We start from the raw sequence: 18,640 nt of genomic DNA on the forward strand, positions 1-18,640 counted from the left end.
GTGTAGAGGTGTGCAAGACATGTGGAGGACTTTGATCTTTTATTCTGAGTGACATGAGAAGCCATTGGCATTGGTTGAGCAGAGGAGTGACATTTCCTATGTTTTAACAAGACTTTTCTGGCCCTCGTTTTGAGAATAAACTAAGGAGTCAAGGGAAGGAGTAGGAAATCTAGATAGTAGGTGGTAGTCCAAGTGATAGCCTTCGAGTAAAGGCAATAGAAAAGAAGTGAAGTTGTAGAATTTTATGTGTAGTTTAAGGGTATCTCCTACAGGATAGACAGATTTGTTGGGTATTAGATGCAAAAAGGAGTGAAGGTAACTCCAAATTTTTGTCTTTGATAGTTGGAAGTATGGTGTTGCCATTAGCTGAGATGGAGAAGGGTTAGGAAGAATAGGTTTGAGTAGGGGATAATAAGAAGTGCAAGTTGAACTGAACATAATAGGCTTGAGGTCCCTGTGAGACATCTAAAAAGAAATGTTGACAAGGTAGTTGAATATACAAATATTTAGTCCAGGCAAGAGATACAAATTTGGGTGTCATCAATGTATGGATGATACTTAAATCTATTTGACTAGATAAAATTACCAAAGTATGTGAGTGTATAAGGAAAGAGGTCTAAGGTTTGAGCCCCGGGATACCGCAACATTTAGAGATTAGGGCATATGAAGAAGAGCGCAGAGCGCAGAGAAGCAGCAATCAGGAAAGTATGAGGCAGTGAGGCCAGTAGGTGTCCTAGAGGCCATGTGATGACAGCATTTCAAGGAAAAAGGCTGTAAGATCCTGACTAGAGTGTATTTAATACAGAGTGCATTAAGAAAAATTTAAGGACAAGTAACAAAAAGTGTTTTGACAAATTTTCTGCAAAAGGAAGGGTAAATGGGGAATAATAACATGATTATATATTGATAAGAATGATCCATTAGAAAAGGCAACATTTGTGATTCAGGAAAGATATGGGAGAATTGTTAGAACAAGGTCCCTCAGTAGGTGAAAATGGGATTGGGTCTATCGCAAGGGGGAAACGGTTAGCCTTCACAAGAACCAGGAATATATGTCACCTTTGGCAACATGAATCAAGTGTAGAGTCTCTTTTGTAGGTGGGTGGGTAGATGTGTGACAGAAGCTTTTGGAACTGTAAACTTTATGAGCCTGTGATTCTGTATTCCTAGTAAAATATATAATATTTGTTTTTCCATTAAAAATGTATTAGCTTTATGAAAATAAGTATTTCTTTATACTATCCTATTAGATATTTTGCACAAAAAAATAATTATCAACTTAAGTATGGGGTAAAATATATCAGATTTATATAAAGCTGTAAACTTTATGTGCCTGCCCTGGTTTTGGTTCATTTTCCCTTAATGCTGCCAGATCCATAAGCTTCATACAGTGGACGGATTGTTCCTTTTCAGTTTCCTTTTCCAAATTCCCTTCTTCCTGATTTCTAAATATTAGCATGCCCAGGACTAACACTCAAATCTACTTCTGTGTACCCTCACTCCTTAAGTGATCTTATCCAGTCTTGTAGCTCCTAATACTGTCTGTATGTTGTTGTCTTCCCAATCCCTAACCAGTCTCATTTCCTTCCCTGAACTCTGGATTCATTTGTCCAGGCATTTAATTAGCCATTTTACATGTTGACTAACAAAAAATCTAAAACTTAACTTATCCAAATTTTGGCTGATTGTCCTGCTTTCACTCTTGCTCTTTTACAGTCTGTGTTCATTACAGAGCTGAAACAAATTGGATCATGTTATTACTGTGCTTAAAATCCTTCAGTGAATTTCAAAGTCCCATATGTAATAAAATCCTTAGTCTTTTCTGTGGCCTACAAGATCTTACATGATATGACTCCTGGCTCCTCTTATCACCATCCTCAAACATCTAAGTGTGTTCCTCAGTGCTTACTAGGGTTACTGCCCTCCTGTATTTGCATGGCTACTCCTTTTCCTTTAGGCCTTTGCTCAAATGTCATCTAATCAAGGCCTTCCCTCATCATTCTTCCCCATTTCTTTGCATTCTTTTACCTTGCTTTATTTGCTTATTATCTTAGCTTCCATCTTAGAATATAGACTTCCTGAAGATAGGATCTTAGTTTGTCTCTTTAATGTCTAATAATGCCAAATATATAGTAAGTACCTAATAGATAGTTGAAGAATCATAAATAAATTAAGTGGGCCAGAATTTCTGGTCATTTTCATTCAAACAAGATAGCTACTTAGTTATTTTTTTTTAATGCTGGTACCTTGCATAGGGTCAGATGTCTTATTACTATTATTTAAAGATATTATGTATTAATAATGCAGCTTCCACGATTATTTAATACTTTAATTTTATGGCCCTTAAATAGTTTACAAATTATTTTCATGTACCTGTACTTAATCATAAAATCTCTACTTTTAAACTTGATTTAGGATGGTAATTATTTCAATTTTATGATTTTAGAAACTGATTTAATTGTCAAGTGGTTTGTTTAAATCTTCACTTATTAACTCATTATTGCCTAGATTTGACTATAACATATGAAATGAAACTATTTCTAGTGAGATAAGAAGCTCAGTTACCCCCAAAACTGAAAAAGCCAAATTCAAAATGAGAATTCAGTGTGATCTTTAATTCAGTATGATCGTAATTCAGTTATGATCATTATTTATTTTCCTTATTATCAAGCCCACTTCAAATTGCTATGCTTGATGGCATATATATATATATGTATGTATGTATGTATGTATATGTATATATATATATATATATATGAACATGGATGTTTGTCCTTAAAAATAATATATTCTGATTTGAAATGCTTTTCCTAAAGGACTGTAAAACTTTAGCAGCAAAGGAAAAAGAGGTTAAAAAGATAACAGATGGACTGAACGCCCTTCAAGAAGTGAGTAGTAAAGATGCTGAAGCTCTCGCTGTTGCACAGCAGCACTTCAATGCTGTTTCAGCCGGCCTGTCCAGTAATGAAGATGGAGCAGAAGCAACTCTTGCTGGTCAAATGATGGCCTGTAAAAATGACATTAGTAAAGCTCAGACAGAAGCCAAACAGGTAAAGATAGAATTAAGCACTGTGCGATTGCATTTGTGTTAAAAAGCTCCTACATATCATGCCATTGCTGTAAAATGTTGAAAATAATCAGTTCAAAGTCAAGGAACTTGTCAACTTTTGTCTGCCACTCTGTAGCACCTAATATAGCAAAATGCAAATATGTTGATTGCTAAATGTTGGTGATACTAGTTTATCAAGATGCTGAAAAACATGAAGTACTCTCATAGGTTAATTGATTTTTAAGTACAATAAATCTTTTGTTTTGCAGGATTGTATGATGTGTTGGAGTATAATCAATTTATTTTCATCTTTTTGTATGAGAGCCCTATTTTTTTATTTGCTTTTATTGATCTTGTAAAGTTGAAGTCTTAACCTTCCATACCTATTTCTTAAAACCTTTTCCTGAAACTTTATATTATCTCTTAAGAAGTGTCTCTAGCTACTGTTTGTCCACCTTCCTGTCTTTGGTTTCCTTGCTCTGACTTCATCATCTTCAAGGGCTTCTGTCAATATATTATAATCGTTTTCAGATTAGTTTAGGTAGTGTAGCTAAATTAAAATTCTGTGAACACAAGAGTTTTGCTGCAGAAAATATATAAATACAAATATACAGATATACTTTTATTCTTTCTTGTTTACGAGAGGACTCAGCTTTTAAAATATATGCGCATAAACGTGTATTTGTATATTAATCCTGTTCAGCTTTTTCTGTTAATATCTGCTACCTTTTCATTCAGAGGTGATGGTTACCAAAAATTTTTAATAAATCAATAGTAGAAAATTTTTTAAATTGTCTCAGATTTTCTATTAACTTATTTTTCATAAAAATTGGGAAAAGTTTGCATCATTCAATTTCAGAGGGAGGATCCATGCGTCTTGGTCTTGAGTTACTGGTTCATAGTATTAAGAAGCAGTACTCAATTATGTAAACTTCATTTATTTAATACTTAATTATTTAAATCTCAGATTTCTAGCATTTAAATTTTTCTGTCAGTTCAGCTTGCTTTTCCTATATAGTCTTAATTCTCACTGCTCAATGCAGCTTCTCTACTGTTCTTACATAATACTCATAAAATACACAAATACAAATATGCACACATAAGTTGAAAGGAAGGGAACTGGAGTTGTGATCTGCAGCTTTCCATTGTGTTATTAATTTAATCAATGACTGATTCTTTGATAGAATTTTTGAACTATGTTATAGTCATGTTTTATAAATATTAAAATGTGAACTTAAATAGCTATTATTTAATGATTTATTTTAAGATTATGTTACTTTATATTTTGAGTAGTTTTTTTGATGAGAAAATACTAGTAAATGATTGATCTGTTGAAATACTAGTAGAAAAGACCACAGTTATTTTTCAGTGGCTGTCAATCCAGACCCTTAGTTACTTTCATCTCCCTCTTATATTTTGTTACATTTTCCTGTCATAGGCTCAGATGAAGTTGAAACATGCCCAACAAGAATTAAAGACTAAACAAGCTGAAGTTAAGAAGATGGATAGTGGCTACAGGAAAGATCAAGAAGCTCTAGAGGCTGTGAAGAAACTTAAAGAAAAACTTGAAGCTGAAATGAGAAAGCTAAATTATGAAGGTTTGTCATTAAAGACATGTTATGAAATCATTGGGAAGTTATAATTTTGATAGAAACTAACTGAAATAGAGAAAATAAACAAGTAGGAAAAAATTTTACCGTATTGGGTATTAATATGAGTGCTTACAGCTTTAGTAAAAAAAAATCTGACTATAAAATAGCCCTTTGAATTTTTGAGAACTCATTATGAAGAATGTCCCATTTTAATCAGTCTGAATTACCACTTAAAAACGTAAAAATGTCATTTGTATATTTCTGCATTGGTAGTATTCAATCTGTATTGTTTCTTGGGACAAAATTGGAAATAATGTATACATGACATTTTGTAGAAATTTGAATGTTAAACATACTTTCTATTTAATAATTTTCAGGAATTTATATTTTGCTTCTAAGTAATGCTTTGCAAACAGAGTTTATTAATATTTTCTTAAAACAGTAGAATACTTTAGTTTCTAAAACTTAAATTTCAAGTTACTTAATGATTTACTGTTCAGAAAACAAGGAGGAAAACCTTTTGGAAAAGCGTAAGCAGCTGTCTCGTGATATCAGTAGATTGAAAGAAACATATGAAGCTCTCTTGGCCAGATTTCCCAACCTTCGATTTGCTTACAAGTAAGAAACTTAAACTTTGCATGTTAACATATTAATACCAAGGCACATTTTTATTTACACAAGAGGCAATCTGAAAAATTTGTTGGCACCAAAAAAAAAAAAAAAAAAATTCTGTAAAAGCTACTTTAAGCTATTTTTCCTTAGTTGATATTTTTTGCTCAGACATTTACCAAAATGTTGGGAGAAGAAATTCTTATAAAATTTAGTAGCTATCAATGCTACTAATTTTAAATTAAGAACAATAGAAGGGAAATTTAATTTCAATTCAAAGTTTCTTTAAAATTAAACTCATTTATATCTACATTTATATTTGACAGTTTGTTTTGCAGATGTACTTTTTAATGGAAATTTGCAGTAGCTATATATATATTACAAAGATTCATTTAAAAATAATTGGTCTGTTTATCTGGGATATTTTTAAATTTTTGTTTTTTTAAAACTAAGATTCTTGTAATGTGTTCTCAGAAAAAGCTCTTGACTAGTAAAGTATAACTTTCTGCTTTCTTATCTAGGATTAATTTTTGTTGACTTTTCTATTTTAGGGACCCAGAGAAGAACTGGAATAGAAATTGTGTCAAAGGACTTGTAGCTTCTCTGATTAGTGTAAAAGATACTTCTGCAACGACAGCTCTAGAATTGGTGGCTGGGGAACGACTGTACAATGTTGTAGTGGACACAGAGGTGAATTAATTTCATTTAAAGATAACTTTAATTGTTTAGTGTAAAAAGATAAAGTGTTATTATAATGAATTGAATTCTTTCTTGATGTTTTAAGTTTCTTCTAAAGTTGCTTATCTTGACAGAGTAAAACTATCCAGTTATTGATAACTGTATTCCAGAGGAAGTGTCCTGCTTACTCAGGCACCCAGAATACTTATTATAAATCTTAAACTTTTTCTTGTTCAACTTAGTAGACACTAAATGTTCCTTTTTATATAGAATCCTAAGCTAACACTGTTTCCATTTGAACATTTTCTGCCATCTTTAATACTGTTTTGTTTTTTCCAAATGCATAATGTTTTAGGTTACTGGTAAAAAGCTACTAGAAAAGGGAGAATTGAAGCGTCGATACACTATAATTCCACTTAATAAGATTTCAGCCAGATGTATTGCTCCAGAAACTCTGAAGATTGCTCAGAATCTTGTAAGTCTTGCATGTTTAATCTATATCTTTTTTAAAAATTAGGTGACGTTAGTATAGTCTTTTAATTTTTAAATATGTTACTATTCATGAGAAAGATTAAAATACAAAAAAACAGGTTTGACTCTTGTGCAACTAAATGGCAAGAGAATAGAAACGTTGAAAGACTAGAACTCCCTTTGACACTTAAAAGTGTAGTAGTATAGTGTCTTTACACCTCAGGTCAAGTCAAATGATTATCAGATGTTAGTATGTGTTATATTTTTGATTTCTGAATAGTTGTTAGAATTGCACTTATAGATAATTATCCAAAATTCTTCATTTTTTTTCATGCCAAGCATATTTAAACTGCCTACATTGACAACCATTATCGAGAGCTACTTTTCTATCAGAGTTCTGCTAGATTACCATCCGTCATTGCGCATATATAGCCAGTCTATATATGGTCTACCTAATGAAGTGCAGAATTGGAGCTAGAATATAGTATGTCTCCTAGTAAGAAAACAGACAAGTATAAAGAAGACTGAAAGGCTATTGAGATTGCATGATACTGGATAAAAACATGAAACCAATCATAATGTGCAGCAGAGATAGCAGTTTATTAATTGATCAGTAATTTCAAGTGCATGAGTTATAAGACAGTCCTGTAAAATCTAGATATGCATTTGTAATTAACAACTGTATACAGAAAACCAAAGTATACTTATAAACTAAAACAGAAAAATGGTTATACAATGTCCATGCTATTATTAAATTAAATTTGAGAAGCCTTAGATGAAAATGGTTTCAGAATGCAGTTTTATTGATAATGCATGCTGTAAGGAGCAGGAAGATGCGTATAGAGTAATTGAATGTTTTTGTTTGGTACTTCCTTTACTTGAAAAATTTCTTTTGGAGCTAAATGGCTCAGGAAATTACTTCAGCCTTAGGAAAAGTCTCAGGGTTGGAAGTAAATTGAAATTTCAAGAAACTGCAAAAGTACTTCCACTTGGGTATTTAGCCAAACTTGTTTAATGACAACTGCTGTGTCCAAGGACAATGCTGAACATGTATTACCTATAGCTACCTTTATTGTGATTTTTACAGCTGCTCCTAAGCTCCATAGCTTTTACTTTAGTGCTCTATGAAGATGGTCAAAGGTAGACACAGTAAACAAGGGCTGGGAAGAGACACTTGGCACACATATAGTACTGAGGATTCTTTTTTTTTTTTTATTAATTAAAAAAATTAACACAACATTTAGAAATCATTCCATTCTACATATACAATCAGTAATTCTTAATATCACATAGATGCATATTCATCGTTTCTTAGTACATTTGCATCGATTTAGAAATAGAAATAGAAAGACAACAGAAAAAGAAATAAAACGATAATAGAGAGAAAAAAAGAAAAAAAAGAAAAAAGAAAAAAAGAAGAAAAAAAAACTAGACCTCAGATCCAGCTTCATTCAGTGTTTTAACCTAATTACATTACAATTGGTAGTATTGTGCTGTCCATTTCTGAGTTTTTGTACCCAGTTTTGTTGCACAGTCTGTGTCCCTTCAGCTCCATTTACCCATTATCTTACCCTGTTTCTAACTCCTGATGGTCTCTGTTACCAATGACATATTCCAAGTTTATTCTCTAATGTCGGTTCACATCAGTGGGACCATACAGTATTTGTCCTTTAGTTTTTGGCTAGTCTCACTCAGCATAATGTTCTCTAGGTCCATCCATGTTATTACATGCTTCATAAGTTTATTCTGTCTTAAAGCTGCATAATATTCCATCGTATGTATATACCGCAGTTTGTTTAGCCACTCGTCTGTTGATGGACATTTTGGCTGTTTCCATCTCTTTGCAATTGTAAATAATGCTGCTATAAACATTGGTGTGCAAATGTCTGTTTGTGTCTTTGCCTTTAAGTCCTCTGAATAGATACCTAGCAATGGTATTGCTGGGTCATATAGCAATTCTATATTCAGCTTTTTGAGGAACCGCCAAACTGCCTTCCACAGTGGTTGCACCATTTGACATTCCCACCAACAGTGCATAAGTGTGCCTCTTTCTCCACATCCTCTCCAGCACTTGTCATTTTCTGTTCTGTTGATGATGGCCATTCTGGTGGGTGTGAGATGATATCTCATTGTGGTTTTGATTTGCATTTCTCTAATGGTCAGGGACATTGAACATCTCTTCATGTGCCTTTTGACCATTTGTATTTCCTCTTCTGAGAGGTGTCTGTTCAAGTCTTTTTCCCATTTTGTAATTGGGTTGGCTGTCTTTTTGTTGTTGGGTTGAACAATCTCTATAAATTCTGGATACTAGACCTTTATCTGATATGTTGTTTCCAAATATTGTCTCCCATTGTGTAGGCTGTCTTTCTACTTTCTTGATGAAGTTCTTTGATGCACAAAAGTGTTTAATTTTGAGGAGCTCCCATTTCTTTCTTTCTTTCTTCAGTGCTCTTGCTTTAGGTTTAAGGTCCATAAAACCGCCTCCAATTGTAAGTTTCATAAGATATCTCCCTACATTTTCCTCTAACTGTTTTATGGTCTTAGACCTAATGTTTAGATCTTTGATCCATTTTGAGTTAACTTTTGTATGGGGTGTGAGATATGGGTCTTCTTTCATTCTTTTGCATATGGATATCCAGTTCTCTAGGCACCATTTATTGAAGAGACTGTTCTGTCCCAGGTGAGTTGGCTTGACTGCCCTTATCAAAGATCAAATGTCCATAGATGAGAGGGTCTATATCTGAGCACTCTATTCGATTCCATTGGTCGATATATCTATCTTTATGCCAGTACCATGCTGTTTTGACCACTGTGGCTTCATAATATGCCTTAAAGTCCGGCAGCGTGAGACCTCCAGCTTTGTTTTTTTTCCTCAAGATACTTTTAGCAATTCGGGGCACCCTGCCCTTCCAGATAAATTTGCTTATTGGTTTTTCTATTTCTGAAAAATAAGTTGTTGGGATTTTGATTGGTATTGCATTGAATCTGTAAATCAATGTAGGTAGAATTGACATCTTAACTATATTTAGTCTTCCAATCCATGAACACGGTATGCCCTTCCATCTATTTAGGTCTTCTGTGATTTCTTTTAACAGTTTTTTGTAGTTTTCTTTGTATAGGTCTTTTGTCTCTTTAGTTAAATTTATTCCTAAGTATTTTATTCTTTTAGTTGCAATTGTAAATGGAATTCGTTTCTTGATTTCCCCCTCAGCTTGTTCATTTCTAGTGTATAGAAACACTACAGATTTTTGAATGTTGATCTTGTAACCTGCTACTTTGCTGTACTCATTTATTAGCTCTGGTAGTTTTGCTGTGGATTTTTGCGGGTTTTCGACATATAGTATCATATCGTCTGCAAACAGTGATAGTTTTACTTCTTCCTTTCCAATTTTGATGCCTTGTATTTCTTTTTCTTGTCTTATTGTTCTGGCTAGAACCTCCAGCACGATGTTGAATAATAGTGGTGATAGTGGACATCTTTGTCTTGTTCCTTATCTTAGGGGGAAAGTTTTCAATTTCTCCCCATTGAGGATGATATTAGCTGTGGGTTTTTCATATATTCCCTCTATCATTTTAAGGAAGTTCCCTTGTATTCCTATCCTTTGAAGTGTTTTCAACAGGAAAGGATGTTGAATCTTGTCAAATGCCTTCTCTGCATCAATTGAGATGATCATGTGATTTTTCTGCTTTGATTTGTTGATATGGTGTATTACATTAATTGATTTTCTTATGTTGAACCATCCTTGCATAGCCTGGGATGAATCCTACTTGGTCATGATGTATAATTCTTTTAATGTGTTGCTGGGTTCGATTTGCTAGAATTTTGTTGAGGATTTTTGCGTCTATATTCATTAGAGAGATTGGTCTGTAGTTTTCTTTTTTTGTAATATCTTTGCCTAGTTTTGGTATGAGGGTGATGTTGGCTTCATAGAATGAATTAGGTAACTTTCCCTCCTCTTCAGTTTTTTTGAAGAGTTCGAGCAGGGTTGGTACTAATTCTTTCTGGAATGTTTGGTAGAATTCACATGTGAAGCCGTCTGGTCCTGGACTTTTCTTTTTGGGAAACTTTTGAATGACTGATTCAGTTTCTTTACTTGTGATTGGTTTGTTGAGGTCATCTATTTCTTCTTGAGTCAAAGTTGGTTGTTCATGCCTTTCTAGGAACTTGTCCATTTCATCTACATTGTTGTATTTATTAGCATAGAGTTGTTCATAGTATCCTGTTATTACCTCCTTTATTTCTGTGAGGTCAGTGGTTATGTCTCCTCTTCCATTTCTGATCCTATTTATTTGCGTCCTCTCTCTTCTTCTTTTTGTCAATCTTGCTAGGGACCCATAAATCCTGTTGATTTTCTCATAGAACCTACTTCTGGTCTTATTGATTTTCTCTATTGTTTTCATGTTCTCAATTTCATTTATTTCCGCTCTAATCTTTGTTATTTCTTTCCTTTTGCTTGCTTTGGGATTAGTTTGCTGTTCTTTCTCCAGTTCTTCCAAGTGGACAGTTAATTCCCGAATTTTTGCCCTTTCTTCTTTTTGAATATAGGCATTTAGGGCAATAAATTTCCCTCTTAGCACTGCATTTGCTGTGTCCCATAGGTTTTGATATGTTGTGTTTTCATTTTCATTCACCTGATATTTACTGATTTCTCTTGTAATTTCTTCCTTGACCCACTGGTTGTTTAAGATTGTGTTGTTGAGCCTCCACGTATTTGTGAATTTTCTGACACTCTGCCTATTGTTGATTTCCAACTTCATTCTTTTATGATCTGAGAAAGTGTTGTGTATGATTTCAATCTTTTTAAATTTGTTGAGACTTGCTCTGTGACCCAGCATATGGTCTATCTTTGAGAATGATCTATGAGCACTTGAGAAAAAGGTGTATCCTGCTGTTGTGGGATGTAATGTCCTATAGATGTATGTTAAGTCTAGCTCATTTATTGTAATATTCAAATTTTCTGTTTCTTTATTGATCCTCTGTCTAGATGTTCTGTCCATTGATGAGAGTGGGGAATTGAAGTCTCCAACTATTATGGTAGATGTGTCTATTTCCCTTTTCAGTATTTGTAGTGTATTCCTCACATATTTTGGGGCATTCTGTTTCGGTGCGTTAGTATTTATGATTGTTATGTTTTCTCGTTTAATTGTTCCTTTTATTAGTAGATTGTATCCTTCTTTGTCTCTTTTAACTGTTTTACATTTGAAATCTAATTTGTTGGATATTAGTATAGCTACTCCTGCTCTTTTCTGGTTGTTATTTGCATGAAATATCTTTTCCCAACCTTTCACTTTCAACCTATGTTTATCTTTGGGTCTAAGATGTGTTTCCTGTAGATAGCATATAGAAGGATCCTGTTTTGTAATCCATTCTGCCAGTCTATGTCTTTTGATTGGGGAATTCAGTCCATTGACATTTAGTGTTATTACTGTTTCAGTAATACTTTCCTCTACCATTTTGCCTTTTGTATTATATATATATCATATCTAGTTTTCCTTCTTTCTACACTCTTCTCCACAGCTCTCTCTTCTGTCTTTTCTTATCTGACTCTAGTGCTCCCTTTAGTATTTCTTTCAGAGCTGGTCTCTTGGTCACAAATTCTCTCAGTGACTTTTTGTCTGAAAGTGTTTTAATTTCTCCCTCATTTTTGAAGGTAAATTTTGCTGAATATAGAAGTCTTGGTTGGCAGTTTTTCTCTTTTAGTAATTTAAATATATCATCCCACTGTCTTCTTGCCTCCATGGTTTCTGCTGAGAAATCTACACATAGTCTTATTGGGTTTCCCTTGTATGTGATGGATTGCTTTTCTCTTGCTGCTTTCAAGATTCTCTCTTTCTCTTTGACCTCTGACATTCTAACTAGTAAGTGTCTTGGAGAACGCCATTTGGATCTATTCTCTTTGGGGTGCGCTACACTTCTTGGATCTGTAATTTTAGGTCTTTCATGAGAGTTGGGAAATTTTCAGTGATAATTTCTTCCATTAGTTTTTCTCCTCCTTTTTCCCTTCTCTTCTCCTTCTGGGACACCCACAACACGTATATTTGTGCCTTTCATATTATTCAGTTCCCTGAGCCCCTGCTCAAATTTTTCCATTCTTTTCCCTATAGTTTCTGTTTCTTTTTGGATTTCAGATGTTCTATCCTCCAGTTCACTAATTCTAACTTCTGTCTCTTGAAATCTACCATTTGTAGGTTTCCATTGTTTTTTTCATCTCTTCTACTGTATCTTTCATTCCTTTAAGTTCTGTGATTTTTTTTTTCAGACTTTCCATTTCTTCTTTTTGTTCATCCCTTGCCTTCTTCATGTCCTCCCTCAATTTATTGATTTGGTTTTTGAAGAGGTTTTCCATTTCTGTTCGTATATTCAGAATTAGTTGTCTCAGCTCCTGTATCTTGTTTGAACTTTTGGTTTGTTCCTTTGACTGGGCCATATCTTCAATTTTCCTGATGTGATTTGTTATTTTTTGCTGGCGTCTGGACATTTAATCAGATTTCCCTGAGTGTGAGACCCAGCAGGTTGAAAGATTTTCCTGTGAAGTCTTTGCACTCTGTTTTTTTTATCCTGCCCAGTAGGTGGTGCTAGTCTGTCTGCGGGTCTCACCAGCAAAAGATGTTGTGGATCCTTTATTAATGCCACTATTGGTGTTTGGTTGGACCCTGTCCCTGCCACTGTTGGAAACTCCCTCCCCTCCCTCCGGGCAGCTGCCTATGGGGGAAGGGCGCCGGTTGCCGGCCACCATGGCCCATGGAACTCGCCACCGGACCGGGAAGCCGCCTGTGGGGGATGGGCACTGGTCGCCGGTCGCAGTGGCCTGGTGTGCTCGCCGATCTGAGACCCGCCACCAGACCGGGAAGTCGCCCGCGGGGGAGGGGCGCCAGTTGCTGGCCGCCGCGGCTTGGGTAGCCCGCTGATCCGAGGCTTGTAGCCTGTCCGGGAAGCCACCCATGAAAGAGGGGCGCCAGCCACCAAGGCTTGGGAAACTTGCCTCTCCGAGACTCTCAGCCGGCCCGGGAAGGAGGGAGGGAGGAGCTCCGGCCGCTAGCCACCGCGGCCTGGGGAAGCGCACACCACTCGGGGATCTCACTGCAGCAGAGTCTCGCAGTCGGTCTAGCCCGTCCAGACTGTGGTACGCTGTGTGTCCGTTCCCTGCCGTGGCCCCGGGAGCTGTTCTGCACTGTTTCTGGTCACCTAGTAGTTGCTCTGGGGGAGGAACTAAGACGCACGTACCTTACTAAGCCGCCATCTGGCCCCCTCCGGACTGAGGATTCATTTATTCTTTTTTTACTTTCTCAGTTCGTGTTTTTATTTCTGTAACTTTCAAGCAACTGCCTTACCATACTTAATTTGAATAAAGTATTCACAGTGGTACAACCAAATGACTAATAGTTAAAACATTTTATATAATTGTGTTGAGCCAGGAATTGCTCAGCTTTCAATAAGAAAGTTATGTCCCTGTAGTCCACTTTGGATTTAGAAACTTAGTATTGGCTTCTACATGGTAGAAACTCTCATAATGTCAGACATGTTAACTAAAAATTTTACTTAGCAAGAGATCTTTCAGTATTTAATCCCGTAATATTTTCTTTTTTAAAACTGAGTTTTACTTTGTTTTTGTGAAACTTCAAGAAGAATTATAGTGATAGGTAAATATTACTTAAATTTTTATGATAGCTGTTATTTTTTCCTTTTTTTAAATATATATTTGTTGAAATATGTCACATACTATACAGTTTATCCTAAGTATATTACTCTTCTTTCTCATTACCACTAGAATTGTAATCTACCCAATTTTTTTTAACCCCTTATCCTCTCCCCCATTATTTATTTATTTTTTTCTCTCCTTTTTTTTTTTTTTTTACTCATCTTTCCATACCCTGGATAAAGGGAGCATCAGGCACAATGTTTGCACAATCACACACGTTGTAAAAGCTATATAGTTGTACAGTTGTCTTCAAAAATCAAGGCTACTGGAATACAGCTCACCAGTTTCAGATTCTTCCCTCTAACCACTTCAATACCCCATAAACTAAAAAGGGATATCTATATAATGCGTAAGAATAACCTCTAGGATAACTTCTTGACTCTGTTTGAAATCTCTTAGCCACTGAAACTTTTTTAGTCTCATTTCTTTGATCAAGAAGGCTTTCTCAATCCCATGATGCCAGATGCTGGCTCATCCCATGGAGTCACGTCCCACATTGCCAGGGAGATCCCACAAAGTCAAGTCCTATGTTGCCAGGGGACCCCCGGGCATCATGTCGGATGTAATGGAGAGGGCAGTGTGTTCACCTGCCAAGTTAACTTAGAGAGGCCAAATCTGAGCAACAGAAGAGGTTCTCTGAGGTTGACTCTGAGACATAATTATAAATAGGCTTAGCTTCTCCTTTGCAGGAATAAGTTTCATAGGGGTTAGCCCCAAGATCGAGAGCTCAGGTTATTGAATTAGTTGTCCCCACTGCTTTGCGAGGCGAGAATATCAAATTCCCTAGATTGGGAAGTTTAATTTCCTCCTTTCTCTCCAGTCCCCTAAGGGGACTTTGCAAATGCTTTTTTGTTCTCTGCCTAAATTACTCTAGAATGTTTTGGGGCATCACACTAACCTGTACAAACCAACAAGATCTCACTCCCTATTCAAGATTCCATGTAATTATGGTATTCAACTAAACTGACCATACAAGTTAAATTAGATCATAAGCTACCAAAAACATAAGTTTTGCACAAAATAAACATCAATTACTTTGGTCTTACACAGAAGTTGAAGTTTTAAAATATAGACCAAATCATTCTTTACTCTATATTTTGATTTACCTTAGTCCTATCCAGATCAGCTTCATTTCTATCTCTTCTTGAAGTCTGATTACTTTTTCAGCTTTTTAAATAGTTGCTATATGGGGTAATGCTGTGCAAATAACCTGAAGTTCCAGGGAACGACCAGGTTGTACACAAATTGCTCAGCATCTTCGAATTTAGAAAAAACAGTTATAATTCTGGAATAGATGTAACTGCTGTAAGAGGTTACAATCTAAGAACCTTTATAATAGGCCCTAGCCTGATAACCAGTGCTCTCGACTTCACTTCTCCAAATTTGTTTATTATAGTTACTTCATATGGATGAGGCATTAAGATAATCTGTCTTTTTGTTTATTTCATTCAGCATACTATCCTCAAGATTCATTCACGTAGTTACATGCCTCACAACTTCATTCCTTCTTGCAGCCACTCAGTAGTCCATTATATGTATACACCACATTTCGCCCTTCCATTCCTCAGTCGATGTACCCTTAGGCCACCTCCAAATGATAGCAGTTCTTACTGACATATAAAATAACACCTGAAAGAAAAGGAAGAAAGTGTGTACCATAGCATATCTGTTTTCTCCCACAGGTTGGCCCTAACAATGTTCATGTGGCTCTTTCCCTGGTTGGATACAAACCAGAACTACAGAAAGCAATGGAATTTGTTTTTGGAACAACATTTGTTTGTGACAGTATGGATAATGCCAAAAAAGTAGCTTTTGATAAAAGAATAATGACTAGAACTGTAACTTTAGGAGGTGATGTATTTGATCCTCATGGGACATTGAGTGGAGGTAAGTTTTGCATCATTTTGTCCTCACAGTTCTGTGTGGTAAAATAGGATGGGAACCGTTTTTCTTTTTTTCCTCTCTAGCTAATAGGGAATCATGGTAGTGAAATGATTTAACCCAGAGTTTTATTCCTAGTCTTCAGGTAGAATAGAGACTAGAAGCCAGGTTTTGAGAAACAAAGCCTAATTCTGTCTAGGAGACTATATTATATTTATGGTTCTTAAAGACCAAGTACTTATTTGCAAAGTATTAATCTAAATCTAAGAATTGAATTTAGCTTTTGAATACCTACCATGTGATAGATACTTATTATTGAATATGTTTCAAACCTCAAGAAGCTGATATTTAGTCATCAATCTTACAGCCTCTTTACTCATTTTAAGGAAGTTTACTCCTGTTTTATTTATTTTCTTACTTGTCCCTGTCTGGATACTCTGGTCACTAGGAAATTAAATCTTTTTGTTGAGTCAGTTCTTAGCCCAACTACCCAGTTTTCTTTCTGGAAATATTAGCTTCTAATTTGCTTGCATTCTACAGCTGCCTCTGCTCTTGTCAAAAGTAAAACAAAAAATTAAATTTGTCCATAAAATGATGCCTAGACAACGACCATATTCTTCTTTAATATTTACCACCTTGAGTTTCTAGATCAGTGTCATGTGATGTTACAACAACATATATGTAATAGTACTTACTATGTACCAGACAGTGGCATAAAATTCTGCTCTCCAATATAGTAGCCACAAGTCACATGTGGATCTTTACATTTAAACTTAAATGAATTAAAATGAAATAAAATTTAAAGATAACTTCCTCAGTTATACTTAGCTACATTTCAAGTGGTTAATGGATAATTGGACAATATAAACTGTTTCTATCATTGTGCAAAATTCTATTGGATAGCCCGGCTCTAATGGCTTTAAATATTTAATTCTTATGATCCTATTCAATATATAGTGTGGGAGTGCAGTTACACAGTGGTAGAATAACTCAATAGTAAGTTGCAAAGCCTGAAGTTTGAATTTGGTTTCAGAGTTAGTGCTCTTAACCAGTAATCTTTACTGCCTGTTGACATATTAAGTGACTTGCTATCTTTATAGGCCAAGAGAACAATAGCCAATAAAATGAATTTTGTGATCAATTATCCAGTTCCCTAGTATACAATAATAATACTAGTATTTGGAATTCAAAGATAAGAAGAAATAAAATATTTTTAGATCTCTAAACCAGAAGAAACCTTTTAGATTTCATTGATGATCTTAAAAGTTTCCCCTTAAGGGATATAGCCCCATATTCTATTAACAAAATGTTTGTATTAGGATTGCTATTTGGCCTTGGCACTCTCCCACCAAATCTACAGAGACCTTGCCAACATCATACCTCAGCTTATCACTGCCAGGTGATTAGAGCTGCTTGCTTCCTCTATTATGTTAGAGGTTAGGCCAGGTTTTGATACTGTAACAAACAGCTCTCAAATCTCCATGGCTTGTAGCAAGTTTATTCCATAATTAAGCTACATTAACTGTAGGTCATTGTCACTTCTGTTCCATTTGTTCTTTTCCTGGGTCCCAGTTGAAGGAAGTTCCTAGGTCTAGCATGCTATTCTCAGGACAAAGGGAAAGCCAGTGATGAGTCACAGCTGTCTCTTAAAGCTTATATTCTAAAGAGGTATAATTCATATTTCATTGGCCAGAGAAAGTCAAATGGCTAAGCCTCTTGTCATTGGGGAATAAAATGGACCTGGGAGGGATCTGTTCAGTAGGCAGGGGCAGAGAATAGTTTGAATAATCTGCTAAGAAGTGTTCCTTATTTTGTATTTCCTAAGGTTCAAGCGACAGAATGGGTACTTTAGCTTCATAAGCTCACCATAAAATATTTGAATCATTTCATATAAACCTTTTAGAAAAATATTTTTTATTGTTTGCAATTATGTGATAAGTTAATGGCCAAGACCTGTTTCAACTTACCTCTGTCAGGTGCTCGATCCCAGGCAGCTTCTATTTTAACCAAGTTTCAAGAACTCAAAGATGTTCAAGATGAGCTAAAAATCAAGGAGAATGAACTACAGGCTCTAGAAGAGGAATTAGCTGGTCTTAAAAACACTGCTGAAAAGTAAGACTTCTTTTGGATTAAACTGAATTATTTTTCGTTGGAGATTTGCATGATAGAAAAGGAAAGAATTTATTTATTTTTAATATTTTTATTGCAAACAACAAAAAACATACAGACATCCATGATATATGAATGTTCTTGACATGGTTACAATCAGTGGCTCACAGTATCATCACATAGTTATGTATTCCTCACCATGATCACTTATTTGAACATTTGCATCTCTCCAGTAAAAGAAAAGTCTCATATATGCTATACCCCTTACCCCTCCCTCTCATTGACTACTAGTATTTCAATCCATTCAATTTATTTTAACCTTTTTCCCCCATTATTTACTTATTTCTTATCCATGTTTTTTACTCATCTGTCCATACCATAGATAAAAGGAGCATCAGACACAAGATGTTCACAATCACAGTCACATTGCAAAAGCTATATCATTGTACAATCATCTTCAAAAAACATGTCTGCTGGAACACACCTCTATAGTTTCAAGTACTTCTCTCTAGCCACTCTAATAAACCATAAACTAAAAAAGGGATATCTAT

The 18,640-nt window shown here is 35.2% G+C and overlaps 1 protein-coding gene across 4 annotated transcripts in view; it reads left to right on the forward strand.

Annotated features, from left to right (window-relative positions):
• Positions 1 to 18,640, forward strand: part of SMC2 (structural maintenance of chromosomes 2) — a 187,259-nt gene that overhangs the window by 139,888 nt on the left and 28,731 nt on the right. For all 4 annotated transcript variants that reach the window (XM_077140658.1, XM_077140646.1, XM_077140665.1 and 1 more), the window contains exons 10-16: positions 2,817 to 3,050; positions 4,488 to 4,647; positions 5,142 to 5,259; positions 5,802 to 5,940; positions 6,284 to 6,403; positions 15,782 to 15,986; positions 17,957 to 18,092. In XM_077140658.1, the coding sequence (XP_076996773.1) occupies positions 2,817 to 3,050; positions 4,488 to 4,647; positions 5,142 to 5,259; positions 5,802 to 5,940; positions 6,284 to 6,403; positions 15,782 to 15,986; positions 17,957 to 18,092 (1,112 nt within the window). The remainder of the gene's footprint in view (positions 1 to 2,816; positions 3,051 to 4,487; positions 4,648 to 5,141; positions 5,260 to 5,801; positions 5,941 to 6,283; positions 6,404 to 15,781; positions 15,987 to 17,956; positions 18,093 to 18,640) is intronic.

Source organism: Tamandua tetradactyla, chromosome 2 (assembly GCF_023851605.1).
Source record: "Tamandua tetradactyla isolate mTamTet1 chromosome 2, mTamTet1.pri, whole genome shotgun sequence".
NCBI lineage: Eukaryota > Metazoa > Chordata > Mammalia > Pilosa > Myrmecophagidae > Tamandua > Tamandua tetradactyla.